The 19,611-nt window shown below is 38.4% G+C and overlaps 1 protein-coding gene across 1 annotated transcript in view; it reads left to right on the forward strand.

Annotated features, from left to right (window-relative positions):
• Positions 1-19,611, forward strand: part of VCAN (versican) — a 98,779-nt gene that overhangs the window by 21,925 nt on the left and 57,243 nt on the right. The window contains exon 5 of the mRNA XM_042823087.1: positions 7,725-8,018. Within this exon, the coding sequence (XP_042679021.1) occupies positions 7,725-8,018 (294 nt within the window). The remainder of the gene's footprint in view (positions 1-7,724; positions 8,019-19,611) is intronic.

A 19,611-nucleotide genomic window follows, 5' to 3' on the forward strand; every position in this document is an offset into this window, starting at 1 on the left:
TGTTTTAAGTCCCCCATGAAGACCAGATGGTCACAGAATGGTCCCAGTTGCTGGAGTACGTGGGTTATGTTCATATGTAATGGTATTACTACACAAAATACCTTACTATGGTAATAAACTGAATCTGAGTAGAGGGGAGAATTCCTACTAGGTCAGTCAGAGTTTCACCACTGACTTCAAGAAAGTACTGTCAGATCAATACTGAGCACATAATAAAGCTTATCCTTAAGCTCTCTATTTATGTAGCTGGAAAGTTCTTTATGTGAAGAGGCAACTGTGGTGAAGAAGATAATTGCCAATTAACAGTAGAATCTCAGCCCACTGCACAGGGATTTTGTTGCTTCTGTCTATCAATTTTAATGCCAGATTATTAGATTATTGCAACAACTAACCACATTTTTTTTGCCTATTTCCTCAGTTTTCAATGAACTGGAGTAAGAAGAAAGTATCTACAAGTCAGAAGTGCTATATGGTATAGATATGTTACACTGACATGCAGGAGAGTTAATTTATTCTCTTTGCTGAAGAGGAACAGATGTAGTACCATGTTATGGTATAATGCAGGATAACTTTTTTCCACCGACTTCACACAAACCTGTGCCTCTGAGCCAGAGTTCCTTTTTAAGAAAGAGCTATGGAGCCAAGATGGCTTTGTCTGAATAACAGAAACAGAGTGGTTTTTTTGGTTGTTTTGCTTTTTTTTTTTTTTTTTTTTTTTTTTTTTAAGGAACAAATGATAATTTTAAATGCAGAACTTGTTTCAAGTTGCACCAGTGGGATTACACTTTGCAACCATTCATTGCAGAAGACAGATTAAATTTAGATAAACTGCCAACAGAAGTTATTGGAAAGTGAACACTGCAGAAAAGCAGCTCCTGCATTTTATCTTCTGCATTGTAGCATGCTCCTCCACTGGTGGAAAAGTTAGTTCAAGATTAAGTTTTAGTCAAATTTCTAGTTTCCATATTTACCCCACCTATGGTTGATTCTGAAAGTGCAGCCATCCCTTGTACTGAGTACTGTCAAAATTTCATTAAAAACAGCTGATACTTTGCATATTGTAGAACTGTGCTTAAACACAATTATTTCCATCCAAATTTGAAAGTTCTTATCTACATAGTCTGTTCTGTTTCACTGCCAAATGTTATATTTGGGCTAAATAAGTCCTTATTCAGAGAGCTCATGTTGGGCAGATGACTAGTCATGGAATAGGATGGTTGCTTGATTAATGATATCAAAATCTAGACCATGATGAGATGTCAGCATGGAAGTCATTGAATAGTTAATGGTCTGTTGGCCAATACTGGAGATATTGTTAGCCTAGAAGGCCATAAATGGTGGTAGGAATACTTAATTAGAATACATTGTAGTATAAATTTGTATTGAATTTGCAGTACTAATTCGGGAAGTTACACAGAGGATTTGTAGGAACACACCATTTCAGTTTTCTTCCTTTCTGGCCATGTAAGTTAGCCAAAAACTTGGATTTCTCCTTGAAACACAAAAAAAATTAAAACCAGTTGTCTAAACTAAATCTTGCCACTTCCTTGCTCTAAGGAAACCCATAGAAATTAAAGACTACACAATTATGCATAAAATATTTTGAGTTTTGCTAAAAGCAAACTACACAGGATAATACTTCTGAGAAGGATTTTCAATTTCTGAGCTCCCTGTGATAAAAATAAGAATGTGGAGATGAAATCTGGAGTTAAGATCTTATTAAATATGTACTGGGCTTGGGGGTCTTACTGTGCACTCGTATACTTCTAAATCTTCATATTTCATTGCATATTTCAGTATGCTAAGTGTTTAAAAATATTTAGGATATCTACCTTTAAATATGAGAGGATTCCTAAATAAGAGTTTAATCTAAAGAGATTCAGTGCTAAGGGTTTGGATATAACTGAGGTTCTCCAAACACCTCCACCTGAAAAGTGTCCAGACCAATGTCTGATGTAGGAGACTCCGTTGTAAAGAGATGGTTGATGAGTAACAAGGATTTTCCATTCTGTCTTCAGAGATAAGGTTGAATATGATTGATTTGACACTGATGTGCTGTCAAAAATAGAGACAAAGTGAAATCTGGTTGCCAAAGCCTAATGATGAAGTGAGGGACTGTGAAATTGGCCTGCAGAGCCAAAGCACAAACTATTCCATGCAGCAGCATCTTCTGTCCAAAGACAGTTACAAGCCATATATGTCTAATAAACATATATAGTATGCAGATGGGAAGTCATGCTAAGAAAGTTATTTTTGGGTGTCTGTGGGAAAGATTATGAAGTCTCCTTTTCATGCACCATTTTCAGCCCCCTAGTGAGTGTGGGGAAGAAAAAGAAAACAAAACCAGATGGCCTTTAAATACTTTCAAATTAGTCTCATGCATTTTTGCTATTGTCATTGAAATCTGTGTGAGAACAATAGTGATTTAAAAGGTCGAGGTCTAAAATACTGCTTCAGGTGTGAAAATCTTCCCTAGAGTCCATTCTTACTCTGGAGTGACAATTGGGTTTTAAAGAGGAAGCACAGAGAATTATTTTTTCTTCTCAGTTCAAGGCCTGTGATACAGCCACAGTTTTTGCATTGGTATTTGCTGGATATGTCTCCAGCCTTGAACTATGTGATTTGGTGTAGATTCAAGGATACAAGAGTTCTCAAGCACTCAAATAATGGAACTAGGTAGAAAGTAATTCTATGCTGCTTTTTATGCATGATGTGGAATTTGATCTGGAGCATGAGAAATCTCGTCTTTAGGGAGATCCAAAAATTCTGATTTCTGAATACTTTCTATGAAAGTAAAGCACAAAAAGGAAAAAAAAAATCATATGCAGTTCAAAGTTCATTTCTTGCCTTTGTATGAGGCAGTGACAAAGCTCTGTAAGGACATAGCAGTTGCCAAGGTACTTCGCATGCTGGAGGGCAAGCTGATGGAGAAAGTATACTCTTCCAGTCCTATCAAGTGCAATGGATTGCTGTTCAGCCTGTGATTTTGCATAGAGCAGATCCAAGACAATCAGGAGAATTTAATTAAATTGTTACTGATGTGTATCAAAAGGAATCAACTAACTTGTTCTAACGTGTAAAGGAAGACTTCAGCTTGCCTAACATTCTGCTTTAAAGTGCAATGTAGCTGCTTATGTCTTTGTGATAAAATGTTCAAGGCAGTGTAAGTCTGTTTTCTTTAAGTAAACCTGAGTGAAGCTGTACATCCAGGCTGGTTTTCCAGGTTTTCCTTTCCTAGAAAGAGTGTCATCATTGTTTGAGCTTCTGTTAAGGATACCTCTTTAACAGTCTGGTGTATCAGAGAAGTAGCCCTTAGCAGAGGCAGGACTGAGGAAAAGAGTTGCAGCTGAGACAACAAATCTTGTCTGTGCAGCTTGGGAAATGAAAATTGACTCAAGAGCTGGACTAATAAACAAACTAACTGTACACAGTGTCTAAGGACACTGCATGTGGTGAACTTGTCAGGTCCATCTTGGCCTGGGTGTGCATGTGCTTTTTTTCCAGAGTAAGCAAAACAAGGGTAGAGGTCTCTGTGTCCTCATGCACGTGTACTTAGGTAGGGTAGATGTGGGTAATAACTCTCTGTTTATGGTGCATGAGCAGTCTGATAGCCCTGTTAGTGTTTGCATTTTTGCAAGGATCTTTTGGCCAAAAAAAGAGTGGAGGCAAAAATGAAATTTCTTGGAAGCTATTAGTTTCTTGTATGCTTAACATTCCCCTGTGTTGCCCTGATTCTTCCCTTTGTCTTTCTTTAGATGACACTGATGATAATGGAAGTTGTAGACTCTGAGAACTCAGCCACAAGATTGGTGAATGCTTGTGAATTCTTTTTCCTAGTCATTGTTGCTGAATCCCAGATGGGATACTGTTGATGAAGAGTCTTGCTGCTTTGGGAGAGTAAAATGGGCAAAAAGGCTAAAAATATTAAATATTGATAAATGCAGGGGTCTTTTGGTCATTCTTAGAAATGGGTTGAATAACAGCTAGGACACTCAGTAGGTAGTTACCAACCACTATCAACACCAGCTGCTGTGCTACCACTTTTGTCTACAGAATATTCAGTGAGAGACTGGTGGGTTCTCTTGTGAGCTTCTCTCCATTTTGGGGGAACCCTGTAAAACTCTTGTTGTGACTTGCATGTGATGCCTTCCTCTGCAAGTGTACATGGCTTGTGTCTGTCACACTGGGTGACCCTGGGAGAGTTGATGCTATACTCTGGGAGAAGAGTGCCACACAGCTAGACTCAAAGAGCTACTATAGGAAATAGCAGCATACCAATACCTTAGTTGTGGTTTCATCTATTGGAAGATAAATTACTGGTGAGGTCTGTGCTGTAGGACTAAATCTAGTTTTATTACTTTTGCCCTAGTCAATACATGTTGCATTTTGACCCCTGGCTATGCCTGCCCTTATTTCTGTGCTTGCTTTTAAGATGTGTGATTCATGAAATTCACACCTACAAACATGCCCAGCTCAGTGAGATGTCTCTGATGAGAGAAGATAAGTGAGCTAGCCTTCAAAAGAATGAAGCTTGCTATAAAACTAGCTGATAAGTTTGTGGATTCTAAGCTTTTTCCTTGGGGGTTGCAGTGAATCAGCTTGTCTTCAAGAGAAAAAGCTGGTTTCCTCAATCTGTTTGATCTGTTTGAAAGAGGGAAGAAGCAATAGAGAGGGAAAAGGATAGCTAATGCAGCATGGTTTCAAACCATGTTCTCTTTCCAATGGAAAGTGAAGTAGGACCAACACTCTTTTCACGTACTATGAACTGAATTTCTACACAGCTGTGGGGATAGAAGTGCAGGAAAAGGAAGTGGGATATTATTAAATAGTCCTTGCAGCACATGCATGATAAGTTTTGATGATTTGGTAACCATCACTTTCTGACTAAGAACTAATAATGTTAGAGAAATGACACAGATAGCAAAATATCTCATCTAAATATAGAGATAGGAGATTTCTTCTTGATCTGCAGTAGTGTAAAGCTGGTTTTAGGAAATACAGGACATTTAACATCCCCACACATTCCATTCTGATTGCACTCAGTGCACACAAACAGTGGGTACTGATTAATTGTTTCTGTGCTCTATGGGTTAGCAGATCCCTGAAGTGCAAAGAATTCTGTACGTGCATCTTACATGACCACAGCGTGCTGCGGGTGGGATGTGCAGGAGGGATTGTGCATCTTGTGTTCTTGGGCTGCTGTAATCGAAACTGATTCTATCCAACTGATGAAATATATTGAACACTGCTTTCTTTTCAATTGCTTGACAGAAGACAAACCTTTCCTTTTTTTCATTTCCAATGTGGTTTTCAAATAAGATTGTAGGACAGCTTTTAAGAATGTTTGAACTTCTATAGCAAGGCCTTTATTAAAACTTCGCTTTTTTTTTTTTTTAACATTTTGTCCCAGCAATTATCACACACATCAAGTGTACACTCAAACAAACATGTAGAACTTAAATTTATCTTCAGTCTGGACAGCCAAATTGTGGAATTGTTTTTAAACAGTGGATTCAGTGGATTGTTTTTAAAACAAGAATTCTGGAATCACAGCAAATCACTTTTTAAAGCTATTGCAAGCTGCTAAGTTTTAGCATGTATTTATTTATTTATTTTTTTTGTCAGCAGTATTCTTGAAATACATGAATGATATGTGATTAAAGGGAAAATAAAAGCATTTTATTGATTGTTCTGGTACCTTTTTACATTCTTTGTGAATTTGTCTTCGGATTTTATTTTTAATATGCCAAATAGGTGGGAAAGAAAAGCTTGACTTTTACTTGCTTGCTGAACTGTTCTAGTTAGACTGCATTTTTTCTTAAATATGTGGGATTTTTTAATAATTGAATTTTTTTCTGGTAAGATACCTTTTGACAAAGATTGTGTCTGTGTGGGTATAGCCAGCTTCAAGAGATGAACCAAATGAGTTGGTGTTGAGTCGGTTGAATTGATTAGGTGCAGACATGTCACTCTCCTATTAAAATTGCAGTATTATCAATATTGCATATACAGACAAATTCAGGCAAATATCTATGTAAAAATCTTCCTGAGCCTCTTGGGTATTTCTTTGCAACCTACTGAGCAACCTACATAAATTCTGTGTGTATAATGGCTGCTATGTGAGCATATATTCCTCAGAGAAGAGGGAGCTGTACTAGGGAGGTGTTTAATGACGTCCCCATCTGGGACTGTGGGATAACTGCAGCCCTCGTTCTGTGTTGGCCATGATACTAGATCTGCTCCACAATACAGAAAAAGCTGTCTTCTGCAGATCTGTTTAATAAAAAAGCTGTATTATCTATGTGGTCTGGAGAGCTGGAAGAAGCATTCTGATACCTCTGAGGGTGAATGATTATTCACTTTCTTTATCATGAAGTGTTCCTGGTAGACCTGTTCTGCCCTTCAATTGCTACTTCTAATTTAAAAACTCCCTACAACACGTATAAACTAACTTGCACTGTGGAATTGATATTACAGCTGTAATAACAAACCAGAGTTTCTACCTAGAAGGAAAAAGAATATTGGCATTTTGCCTTCTTTCACACTTGCATTCCTTTCAAGCCTGAAGCAAGTGTAATATGTGAATGAAATTGCTTGGGGTGATGTAGTCTGTCTGCCTTTTGCTAGGTTGTCTTGAAACAGCTGCTGAGGTGGGACAGATTGCATGTCCAATGTGAATAAGCGATGCTGTCCTGCAACAATGGTTGCTGTGTTCTGGTCTGCTTACAAGGGATGTGGGAGAGAATTGCTATCTTGTAACAAATGTTTTGAGTTTGCACTGTTTTCTGCAGATGAATGTGTTGATTTTAAGTTTGATCAGTACTTTCTGAAGCCTGAGCAAAATCTGGAAAGAAGTCAGTTTACTTTTTCGTTCCCAGGACAGAAAGATCAAAGCCTTGATTTTGCTTATAGTGTTTGGGTGAACAAGGCAACAAATCAACTATATAATGGCTATTTAACTTTGAAGCAAAATATTAGGCATAATGTTTGTTTTCAGTCTCTAACTGAGGGGCTAGTAAGTGCAAATTACTATTTAATGGAAACAAAACTATAGTAGGGGTGATCTAGATTAGTTCGGCTTTTTTACAAAACGGGCTTTGTGCACACAACATGTCTGCTGCATTCCCTCATCTGTGTTTCCCCACAAGGCAAGAGTAAGATTGATGTAAATACGACATTTGAAGCTGCTGCGGAGCAGGCAGGGAGGAGCATTATTTGCTCTTTGTCTGTGTCCCAAGTGAGATTTTAGCGATGACTAAAAAGGTCAGGTAAAAGGCTTGCAGATGTAAAGGATTTGTTATACTGAGAAAGTAAATTCTGTTGGGCTGGATTTAATTAGCAAAGTTGAGTTGGAAAGTCTGCTCCAGCGGAGGTCACGGAGGAGCTTTGAGGCTTGTGTTACCATTGCCTAGAGACTCAGTCTCCAACCATGATGGAGGTATAATTTGAGTATGAATGCTCGGGCTTTCTTGTAGGCATTTTTTCATAGTGCCTACAAGTGAGATATAAGAGAGTTATATCTCACTTATAAGAAAAGTGAGATTTAGGTTTTCTGTCTGTTTTTTTTTGTTGTCGTTCATTTGTTCGTTTTGAGCAAAATGGTAAGTAAAAGGCATCTAAGCAAAATTTGAAAGTCACCTTGCAGGATATGGACAGGATGAGAGAAGCTAAGTTGACTAAATGAGGGAATTTGATACTCAATCTTTGTCTTTTTCTCCTTGTAGATGAAGTTGTTCATGTTTCTGTTCCTGAGAAGCTCACCTTTGAGGAAGCAAAAGAGCTATGTCGGAAAAGAGATGGTGTTCTTGCTTCTGTTGGAAACATGTATGTTGCCTGGAGGAATGGCTTTGACCAGTGTGACTACGGCTGGCTGGCGGATGGAAGTGTTCGCTACCCTGCCTCTGTGGCTAGGCCCCAGTGTGGTGGAGGTTTACTTGGGGTGAGAACCCTGTATCGCTATGAGAACCAAACAGGCTTTCCTTACCCAGATAGCAAGTTTGATGCCTACTGCTACGAACGTAAGCTTTTTTAGTTATAATTTTCAGTACACTCACTGTTCTATGTCTGAAAATTGTTCACTATAATATGTTTTGTTTCAGTTCTTGAAGTGCACGAGTCCTTAAAAAATGTTTTATCATTATGGCTTTAAAAAAAGTAATAAGAGAAAAGCCAAACTAAGACAAATGTCTTAAAGTAACATCTTGGTACATTGATGCAAAATTTTAAGGTAAGATTTCAGCCTGCTAAGTACTGTTCTGTTTATGCAGTGATATACACTATCCACAATCCCCCTGGGACCTGTGACTGTGGAATGCTATGTAATTCAGTGCCTCACTGCACCCTGATTCCTTGTATGTAATGTCAATGAACATGAGAACAGAAAAAGATGTCTTCTTTGACTAAGGGAGTGACTATCATCTAACCTGATGCTCTATTTTGAATGATGGCAGTAAAAGAGGCTGTTTACAGATTGCATTTAGCCCTACCCGTGGAAATGCCAGTAATCTGGAGGCTGTCATTGGATTCTAGACATTTCCTCCCATCATATTTTTTATGCTTCTAAAGCAGTTGTATGTTCTGCTCTCACCCACGTGATGTTTCACGTACTTTTCAACTGGCACTGTGGATTGTCTAAATTGCCTTTCTTACTGCTGCTTTTTTTTAATCTGATATTTTCTGAAGCACATCAAGTATTTGCCACATCCATCTTTAAACTGCATCAATCTAAATCAGATCTCCTTCATGCCTGTCAACTTTCCTTGGTCTTTGGGGTTAAACGTTCCTCTGTAACCTCTTCCATCTTCTGGTCAAGCAGCCTGGCTCTGCTGTTATTATGGTGCAGTCTATCCCTGCACAGATTCCATTTGTCTCAAAGATTCCCCAGCTTCTACTATGAGCTTCTCTTCCCTTTACCATTATCTCACCTGTGCACTGCAGGTCTAGATCCCTGCCTGTCTCTCTGACCTTCCTGGAACTGACAGTGCTTCATATACCACTATGGAGAACCTGGCCTCATCTGCCCAGCCTCCTTCAGAACACCTCTCTGACAATTCTCTCCATCCTCACTGATGATTACTTACACCTCCACCTCCCCTCCACTTCCAGATAACTTATCCATACATCCTATGATGTTAAACATTTGAGCTGCTATGTAGACCTTTCAAATATTGCAGACCAGATAACTGTGTCAATTAGCAGAGGATTCTATCACCTTGTTTCTGTCCTTTATGATCCCTTCTATCACAGGACTGTTCCTGATGCAAGAGGACACTGATACTATTAGAAGGTCAGTCATGTATAAGAGGTTGGAGTTTGTGTCTTCCCGGGTGAATGTCCTGAGTCTTACAGGCTCCTCACCAACACAGGAAGGTCAGACTTCTCAATAATTTCCCTACAGGACTCTCTGGTGAAGTTCCTGTGGTTACAGACAGTGCTTTTGGCACTAAGGAATAAAGACTGCTTGTGTTGTATTAGTTTTTAACTAAGAAAGTAGAGTTTGGAGGGGCTCACTTCTATGACTGTAAGTCACCATTGCTTGAAATTTGCAACCTATGCTGTCCTCAGTTTTGTCAGTGATGAGCTACTTGAAGATGTGAATCTCTCCAACCAAGGCACTGAAGGCTCATTTATGAACAAACCTTACTGCTTGAGAAACAAATCCCAAGATCTAGTGTAATGTTACAGTCTGATTGTTCACACACACTCGAACGTGCATTTTTTAATTTTTATTATTGTTATTTGTTGCTTGTGAGTTAGATACTGCAAAACTTTGCATGTAAAGGTAGTCCTGGAGGACTTCAGAGGAGCTGTATACCAGGAATAAGGACTAGTTATGTTAGGAGTGTGTTTTAATCTGCAGGGCATAATTTTGTCATGTTACTCCTTCTGCCACTTCATATTTATTGTTTGTAAGTTGCAGGTAAAATTAACTAGTGGACATAAAACTCATTAATCCCTCTAAAAAACTGAAGTAAGTACTGAGTGATTTGCTTATAGTCCATGAGTATGGAACTTTTAATGAGAAAATAAAGAAGACCATACCAAGCCACCATAATTTATTAAATAGTGAACTTGAGTTCTAGGAATTTTGATTGCAGTCAACATTACATCAGACATAATTAAACACTGCTAGTTAGATGACTCAGGTTTTGCCAAACATATCTTGATTTGTGCAGGGAAAAAAAAAAGAAGTATAATGCTGAGTTGTATGTACTCCCTTTCATACTTGCTGAAAACTCTCTCTCCCTCTCATAAGGTGCTTAGAATTTCTCAGAAACCATCTGCAATTCTCCATTGCTTTTGATAAAAGATTTGTGCATGTGTTAGTGAGACTATCTAGTGGTTTGGTCTTTCACATCCCAGACAGCTTCCTGAAGTGGCAGCTGTAGTGAATCACTCTGCTGGTGGAGCCAATCCCTTTTCGGGGACAGAGGAACAGGGAAAAAGTTAAAAATGGTTCTGCAGCATAGCAGGAGATGTGAATTTAAGTCTTTGTTTGAAATGATCCTTTATATGGAAGTTTCATCTAAAGCTTCCCAGTCAGCTCTATTTCAGCATGGCAATATACCACATCAAGTCCTCTATCCTGATGCTCTGAGTGCTTTCAGCTTGATATAAAGTCTAACACAGTGATTCCTGCAGTGCCAAGAAACCAAACATTCTTCCCTAAAACCTTGATTCTTTGCAGTTAACTCTAATAGATTGCCCATAGCTCTTAATACGCTCATTAGGTATTTGATGTTACAAGACATTTCTGTGGCTGAAAAAGAATAAAATGGGGAAGTGGCTATGCACATCTGCTACAAGAAAAAACACTGAGTTCCTCTGCAAACAAGGAAGGAACAAGTTGCCTGTCCAGATAGCGCCAGTGCCAAAGGTCTGCAGCACAGATGTTCATACAGTGACCTGGGGTTTTTAAAGCATCCCCATACAGTTTCCTCTGCCAGCAAGGTTCACATTGATCAAGCCTTGAGTACTGTGCCCACATGTTGATATTTTGTTTGAAATGCAACAACAATGACTGAAGACCTGCACTTCTACTCATGCTGAACAACACTTTCCTCCCTGAGCAAGACCACTGCAGCAAATGCTGCCCAGCACCAGAGTCTAGCTCTCAAATTTACATGTACTTTAAAGCAATAGGTCTGTGGCAAAGCAGGCAGCTGTTTGAATCATTATGAAGACAAGTCTTGAGTTTAAGAAAACGGATACTTCTTTCTTCAGCCCTCCTTAAAGTCTTTACTCCTAACTTGTGATTGAATGTATTTAAATGGAATATCACAATATATTAATTTTAGATTGCAGTAGAGTTAGAAGAAGCCTCAACTGATGCATTGAAAATCTAACTTTCAGACTCACATGATCAAAATATATATTAAAAAAAAGCATAACTCAACTGTAAATTAAAACCAGTAGGCACTAATTTCAATAAAACAGCTGACCTGGACAATATTTAATAGTGAAGTTCAACTTTTGAACTTCAGCTCTTTTCTGGCTACATAATTACGTTGTGCAAAGTGTCTTTACTTCTGGTAAACAGAAGTGGTCTAGACTAGTAATATATGATTTAAAATCTAAAAATCTTGTTAAAAAATAACAACCCTCTTCACTTTGATCAATCCTTTTCTTATTCTACAGAAACCACATGGCTCTGAATTTCTGAAACATTATCCATGTGTTTCAGCTCATCCTTTGAGTATTGCCAGACATCTTAGGGTTTTTGTTTGTTTGTTTGTTTGTTTCTATCAACAGTTTACAGGCTGGTTCGGCCCAGTTCCGTGACAAGTGGGGCGGAGGGATCCACAGATCCGAGCCTCTGGAAAAAAAGGAAACAGGAGACCCCAAAATAATTAAAACAGCGGCACCGATCTGAGGAGAAACAAACTAATTTACTAAGTATATTATCAGAATGCAAGATAACACACTATAATACAGTATAATCAGAATTGAAGCTAATAAATCAAATATAATGAGAGAGAGAATGTCCGATAGGTGGATAGGCCTCACCACAACGCTGAGGTGAGATGCGCAGTCTGGCTGAGCAGCAGCAGAGACGGGAGCAGCGCCCACGACGAAGGGCAGGCGAGAAAGAGCAATCAGGCGACCTTGCCAGGAGTTAAACCTCCTCTCCCTGACCGCAAGGTCCTCTGGGGAATGTAGTTCTTCTTCTCTTCAGGGCAGGTACCCAGGACTTGAGCACTGACAGTTAAAGTCCCAGTGCCCCACAAGATGTTATGATGTGGAATACCAAAAGCCAAAAAGCACAAAACCATGACAGTTTCTCTAAGAGGTGCCAATTCATGTATCTGATAAAGCTTAAAAAGTTTCAGATTAAATTAAGTACTTGAAGCTCCCTGGAGACCATCTTCAAGGGAAGTTTTTCAGGTGTTAAACTATAGGACTTCTAATCACGGTTCAAAACAAACAAACAACAAAAAAAAAACAACCCATTAAAAAAAATCCACGGAAGAATTAATGGTAGAACAGCTGTAGAACAACTGATAAGAGAATAAAACATTGCTTCAGCAAAAAATTCCTTCATTTTTAATTGGATACCTGTTTAATATTTCATTGTTGCATGGAGCTATAGGGTATTTATTTAACCTCATTCTCACCCCAGCCTCTGTCTCTTCATGCTTAATTCAGTGGAGTGTGTGGGAACCTTGCACAGACTTCAACAGACTTTGGATTAGGCATATTATACTGCATTATCTGTAGAATAAATTGTGCTCCAGAAATGCACTAAGCAATATCTGTGCAGTTTTTGATGTGCATATCAGTAGCAAAACTGAAATAGATACACACAGAGGTCAATGAAGCTTTGAAGAATAAATGCATGTTTTACTGAGAAATGCTGGTTTATTAAAGCTGAATACTTTCATAGAGCTGTATGGTTTTTGTGAACTTCTCAGTAAAACAGTTTTTTGTTTGCCTCAAAACATCTGTTCGACACTTTGGAATAATTCTGCTCTGGATTGACCATTTTGTTTCATATTTGCTTTTTTCATTTTGACTTTTTATTTCATGCACCTTCACTGATTCTCTTTCATTACACTCTTTGGTTTGGCTTTATGATTTCCTTTTAGCTGGGAATTGGGAAATTCTGCATCAGAGGAAGCATTTCCTTGCATAGTCACCCATGAACAGGGTCTGTGTTTGGGTTTTTTTTCTTTCTTTTTTTTTTCTTTCAGAAGAGCTGCATCAGGAGTCATTTCAAGTTATCTACTTCTTGGGTCTTGCTGATTTTCTGGGATGAATGGGTTTTGCTCATTTGCTGCTTCATCTGAAGTTCAAAATCAGTGCATTTTTTACAAAGAAATACAGGAAGCTACAGTCTTCATAATATGCAACAGGAACTTATCTTTGTAAGACCCAAAGGGAAAATACTTGTCTCTATGCAGATTTCTGTCCTGTCAGCCCCAAAGCCTTTCCAGTCTGAACCCTCTGTTTCTTATTATTTTATTTGGTGTGTTTCATTAGGATGCGGGTTTTGGTAACTTGATAGCAATGTTTTCTATGGAAGTGAGAAAAAATTAGAAAGAAAAAAATGTCCTCCAGCATTAGCCATCATGACTGCAAACTGCTGCCCAGGAGCATGAACTGTTCTTAGCTTGTCTGACAGCAAAAAGGATAACATTTTTAGGCATAACTCAAAAGCTGGCAGAAACACTGTTGACTATCTGTTTGCTGTGTGTTCCTTGGTTTTGAAAACATTAAATAGCTAAGCAGTCCTATTCTTTTCCACAGCAACCATCAATGACTGTATGTCCCACCTATTTTCTGGATGAGAGATTATTTCTAGCCTCATGTCAGGGGCAGCATGGAGGGAGATCTGTGGGTTTTTGGTCAGCTTGAGAATGGCTGCAGAAGGTTGTAGACTCAGCGATAGTGGTACTCAGCACACAACAATGTAAACATGGATTAAATTTTAAAAAAAACTGTTTATCTTTAGAGAAACACAGTGGAATACAGATTTTGTCAAAGCCAGCGTCCTCCACCTCTTCACAGCTCAGTTTAAGTGTCAGCATGGGCAAAATAGCTTTGAGCAAACACATGTTTGTAGGTGATGGTGCTGGCTGGTATGTGGAACGATGTGGGCTGTGCTCATGCTCCCTTTCCCTTTGTGGAGTTGAGGCCTTATTGCAACAAAACAGTTCTCTGGCTTTCATTATTTTGCTCAGATGGCGGATTTCTATGCCTCTTCCAAGTATGCTGTTTAGCCAGACCTACAAAGCAACAGAGCTGTCCAGAAATGTCTAAATTCCCAGACTCCCTGCAGGGTCTGTGAGTGAATGTCCTGAAGGCTGTGAAGGAAGGCTGTGCACAAGGACAACTTCTAGTGGTTCTTATGTCAGCCTGCCACACTTACAGAGTGAAGGGATTTTGCAAAAGAATTCAGAGCACACCAAAAATAGGCAAGGAATTCTCTGTGCCACATACCTCCCTGATACCTGTAGAAGGAGGAGGAAGTGGTGGCTGGGTGCAATTTAACCTTTTAAATATCATGTGAAGTATAAAGACAGGATTTGATTTACCCTGGACCAAGTCCTGTAATCCAGCTGCAGCCTTTTGGTGTCTCTGGAGGTACAGCTTCAGGTGCATGCACTTCTTTTGCCAAAGAATGCAAATATGCATTTCTCTGAGAGGTCCACAGGTGGGTTGTTGAAGCACACCCCTGAGCACAAACAGTGAACAGGGAAGGAAAGGGGACGCAATGGGAGGCATTTTCTTTTCATCCTCTTGGATAAAAAAGGTAGAGGGTCTGTCCCTTTGGGTATTTAAGTACAAGGAGGACAAATCCTTTTTACTCTTTATTGCCTGTGCTCATTGCTTTGGGAGCTGCATACCACCCACGGAACATACAGGTAATTTGTCTCCTTTCACAGTGGGTGGCAAGAACAAAGCACTGAGATTTTTTTGTACCAGTTCCTGACTGAAGTGACAATCTTGGCTTTCTTTATTCTTCCATCATTTATTTTTGCAGCCAGAAAACAAAGGTTGTTTTTTTTTTTATTTAGTGCTGGAATGTGGACTTTGTTAGGAAGAGCCGAGTAAAGAGGCTCACCTAAATTTTGTATCCTTTGGCAGTTTAATTATAAATAACATGGAAAGAGAAGTACTTTTTGCTATTGTTCTTTCTGTGGGCAGGCAAGTTAAAATTTGTTCACAGAACGACATTTACATCTGGGGAAACTAGGGATAACATTCTTCCCCCCTTAGCTGCCTGACCAGATATTACAGAACGGTATCTGTGTTTATAGAGCTCATGGTGCTGCTGCCCATGCTGCGTTGTTAGCTGGAAGGAAGCAGCCTTAGCTGCCAATGTCAGGAGGATGCATAACCTTTCTTTCTCAAGTTTATTCTTTCAAATAAAGTAGACTGCCAACTAGTTATTGATTTGAATTATTACTTTTAAGAATCCCAGTTAGTTTCTCTGATTTTGCATGTATTTTTTAAGTGAAAAATGACACTGCATTTAGATTTTTCAGTATTTTTCTTATTACATTTGGCTGTGTTCTGATATCAAAACACAATGTAGGTAAGTGGGAGTATATTCCTAGAGTAATAGGGAAACTGTATACCTCTAACATCAGATGTTGAGGCCTCCATATGATATCGCACATCTCACAGGTAGTGAAGGGGTACCTAGTTGGTGTACTACTGACAAATCTTTGGCTCTGTCTGCAGCCCAAAGTTCCAGTTTTTATTTTTTTCTGTTCTGATCTGATTCTTAGACTTGTCCAGGCAGTGAGGTTCTGCCTATTGTTTAAACTCCAGATGGGGCATCTTGCAAGGGAGCATTCAGAACTGTGCTGGTGCTCGGGCAGGTGGCAGGGAAGGAACAGACACTAAGAGCAAACTTAATGAAGCAGCAGTTATCACAGTATGTATACATGAAACACAGCAAACTGCTGGTGTAGGCATACTCAAAATGGATGGAAGATGTCCATTAAAAACCATTAATTTGGATCTTTTCAACATCAGTGTTATTCTGGGAAAATTTCTTTTGGCTTCTGTGATTCATAGAAAGAATTCAGCATTTTCAGGTTTTAGTGTGACTTAAAACTTTTTACGTATTTATATATTTTTTAATTGTCCTAGGTGCTGACAATAACTTGAAGAAATCTCTTTTTTTATCTATAGGGTCTATGTTCATCCAGGTTCTTACATACATACCTAAATGTAAACACAGAAACAATATTTCCAAGTGCAAAGAGACTGCATCAGTGGCTCATTTTAGACACATGGTTAAAGTTTTGTGGAACTGATTATGCTGAAAATGTATATATAAAAGTCATAATGTAGATAATTTATGTAATCTTTTACGAAAGCATTTTCTCCTCCAAGAAGTACACCTAGATGAATAATAATACTTTCACCTATCCTGAAAGTATTATTAAATAGAATAGAACATATTAAAATCCTTTTTTGGTAATTGCAAAGTTAAACCACGTATAAAGTAGTGCATTGTGATTTCCTTGAAAAAATATTAAGTTTTAATATTACTCCATTATTTTAAATCCTTCTTTAAACATTAGTGGGAGAGAAGAGGAAGAAAGTGCAGTATAGTGAAAACATAAAATAAATAAACAGAGAATGAAAATGTGCAGTATCTTTATGAAACCATATACTCCATCCAAAATCAACTTAATTCAGACTGTTCAATATAAAAAGAATTGATTAAAAACCTGAAAGATAGTCTTTGATATGAACAGCTGCTGGTGAGATAATTTGCTTTCTTGTTGCTAGTATGTTCATGAATATTATTAGGAAAATCTGCCTCATGTCTTGCATAAGAAGAACAGAGGAGATAGCATACTGCATGCGTGTTGCAAGAAGTACAGTAATACAAAACATCTGGGTGAAGAGTTCAAACTGATGTTCATTCTACTAAAAAGGCAATCCTCTCTTTGGTTTTCTCTTTTCTCACAGAAGGAAAAAAAAAAAAAAAACAACTCAAAAAAGTCTGTGAACCTGAATAATGTGTATGGAAAGCCTTATATATCACATTTATGATGAAACAGTTTTGGAGGCCCTAAAGTTTATTTGAACCAGAACTGCTCTTTGTATGTTGGCAATTGCATGTCTTGGAAAAGAGAAAGTTAGGCTGTTCATTGATTAATTATTAAAATTATATATATATTACTTATACCAGTATATGAATTCACATTTGCTAAATCAAATACACTTACTATTTGGTCAGATTTACTGCCAGTGTACTGATTTTATCGCTGGTAAGCAGATAATTATAGGAAACAAAAAGTAACTGCATTTTGGGCATGAATCTGATCTTTTGGCACTTGCAAACACTTCCAGGAGATCAGGAAGTTACTTATATTTCCCAGCCACAGGAGAATTAAGTTACTTTTCACTTCACTGCCTGTAAAACCAACTTTTGCACCCTCATTTTTATCTAGCTTTGTAAAAGAGTATTAGGTACTAATATTCTTTCCAAGAGTGCTCTTAATTGTCTCTTAAGGGAGAGTAATTGGGCATTTAATTGATGATATTTGCTGCAAAACAAATTCAGTGTTCATTAAGGAAATGCATCCTGTGTTTGAAAGGGATAATATGGCACTATGTTTTGTGCTTCCCGCTTTGCTGTTCAGAGGAGGTGTGTGACAGATATGTGGTTCTTTGGTGTCAGCGCAGCAATTAACTGCTGCCACTCAGCAGAGCTGTTCTAAGTTACTTTTCACTCCCTGATTAGGAAAAGAAACTCCATGCCTCAGACCACCCTGCACACTCAGTGATGAAAAGCACTGTAAAGCATAGTACTTTTTAAGTTGTTGATTTTGGGAGCAGCATCTCATATTCAAAGATCATAGGTACTGAAACAAATAATGAGTATCCTCTTCAGGTCATAGGACCCCAGAACTCAAAAGTCACTGTTATTAAGGCTGTGCTTTTCTTAGTGAACTTTCAAGAGTTTTGCTCCTGCTTGTTCAAGTGCTCAACTTTGGCCTACAAAAAATGTGTATAAGTGGCTAAATCTTCCTTATAAAGCAACACACACATGTACACAAAAGATCAGCTATGTGGTAGAAACTGAATCTATTCCTTTTTCTGCTGGCAAAGAACATCATTTGAAACACAGCAACATCCTGCATTTTTACCCTCACAATTTCTTTTTCACTTTCACTTCTTCAAGAAAGCTGAAATATCATTTCTATTTCCTCATTCCACTGCTCTGTAAATCCACCTACATATTCTAAGCAGCCAGCGTCTGGCTAGCAGCTTCTGTCTCCTTCAAGGTAGTTCAAATTGCTTTTTTACAAAGGTGACATTCTCAAAGTTTTGTGTGTGAAACTAAACAAACATTTGCATGACCTTCACTTGCAAAGGCAAAATCCACATGTTCAGTATCAAAGGCTCACCCATTTAGGCATAGTGGTGTGAAAGTAACTGAACTGTGCATACATACTGGGTTTGCTTGAGAATAAACTGTCACTATACAAATATATATGGCTACAGTTGAGCCTTCCTAAATATTTTTTCCTTGTTTACGTTCTGTTATTTCTGCATACTCTTAACTCCTTTAATTTTTGCAGTGTTACTGAAGTCCCAGGTCATTATCTGGAACATCTTCATCTCTGTGCCAGGCAATAATAATCCAGTTTCAGAATGCACTTTTCTCCCAATAAGTAACTGGTATTCATTCCTTCCAATAGCTAGAGTTTCCTGGTCTCTTTTACTATCTCAAAGTAGTAAAAAGAACCCTCTGGTTTCAGGCTGGAGTCACAAAATATTGAATCTGATTTGATATTTGTGTGTTGGAGGAATAGATTTCTTTGCTCAAATAGATGTTTAGCAGTATTTTCTTAGACACCAAATGTCTAATAATAACTGACTGTGGTAAGTTGCTAGTTCTCATATCTGCAATCTGTTTAATGCATCCTCCTTGTGCTTGGTGTAATACTTTGCTCTTAGCTGGTGTCCATCCAAGTTTTCTGACTCTTAGTCACTTGGAAATGAACATGATTTATGACTTTCACACCCCCCACCTCTCTATTCCTGTTGCTCTTCTGAAGATTACTGACCTAGAAGAACTGGCAGAAGGGGAGACATATCTACCTAGGACTTTTCCTGAGTAAATCTTGCCTTCTGAGCACAAATTCACCTTTTTCAAGAGTTTAAATACCATTACCAAAATTTGGAGCGGAATGATTCATTTCCTGCTCTGGTGGGGTAGCAATCTGTGGCAGGATTGGACAGAGAAATGGCACCAGGATCCTCTAAACCATCACACTTTGGTTCATTGGAATGACATAAAGTTATTTGTGCCTACTTAGCTATCCAGCATAGCTACCCTTTACTGCTCACATCATTTAGGAGGTTCATCGCTCTGCTTTTTCATGAGAATTCTGAGAGTTCAGCACTCTCATGGAAGCACTTTTGTTTGTGAAGGAAGTTCAGTTATATCTTTGAAGTGTTTTCTAGAGATCATCATCATAGCAATAAGTTTATGGTCTTATGGTTTACTGTTCTCACCTTTCCCAGCAATCAGAATTTCTCTCAATGTAATTTAAAGCAGTGCAGCAATTCTTGCATTTTAATACAGAATTTTCTGATGGTATGTTTGTTCCTGTTTCTCAAGCGTGCTCTCCTGTG

Source organism: Centrocercus urophasianus, unplaced genomic scaffold, assembly GCF_019232065.1.
Source record: "Centrocercus urophasianus isolate 14NV4802_14NV808 unplaced genomic scaffold, USGS_Curo_1.0 seq_21, whole genome shotgun sequence".
Taxonomy (NCBI): domain Eukaryota; kingdom Metazoa; phylum Chordata; class Aves; order Galliformes; family Phasianidae; genus Centrocercus; species Centrocercus urophasianus.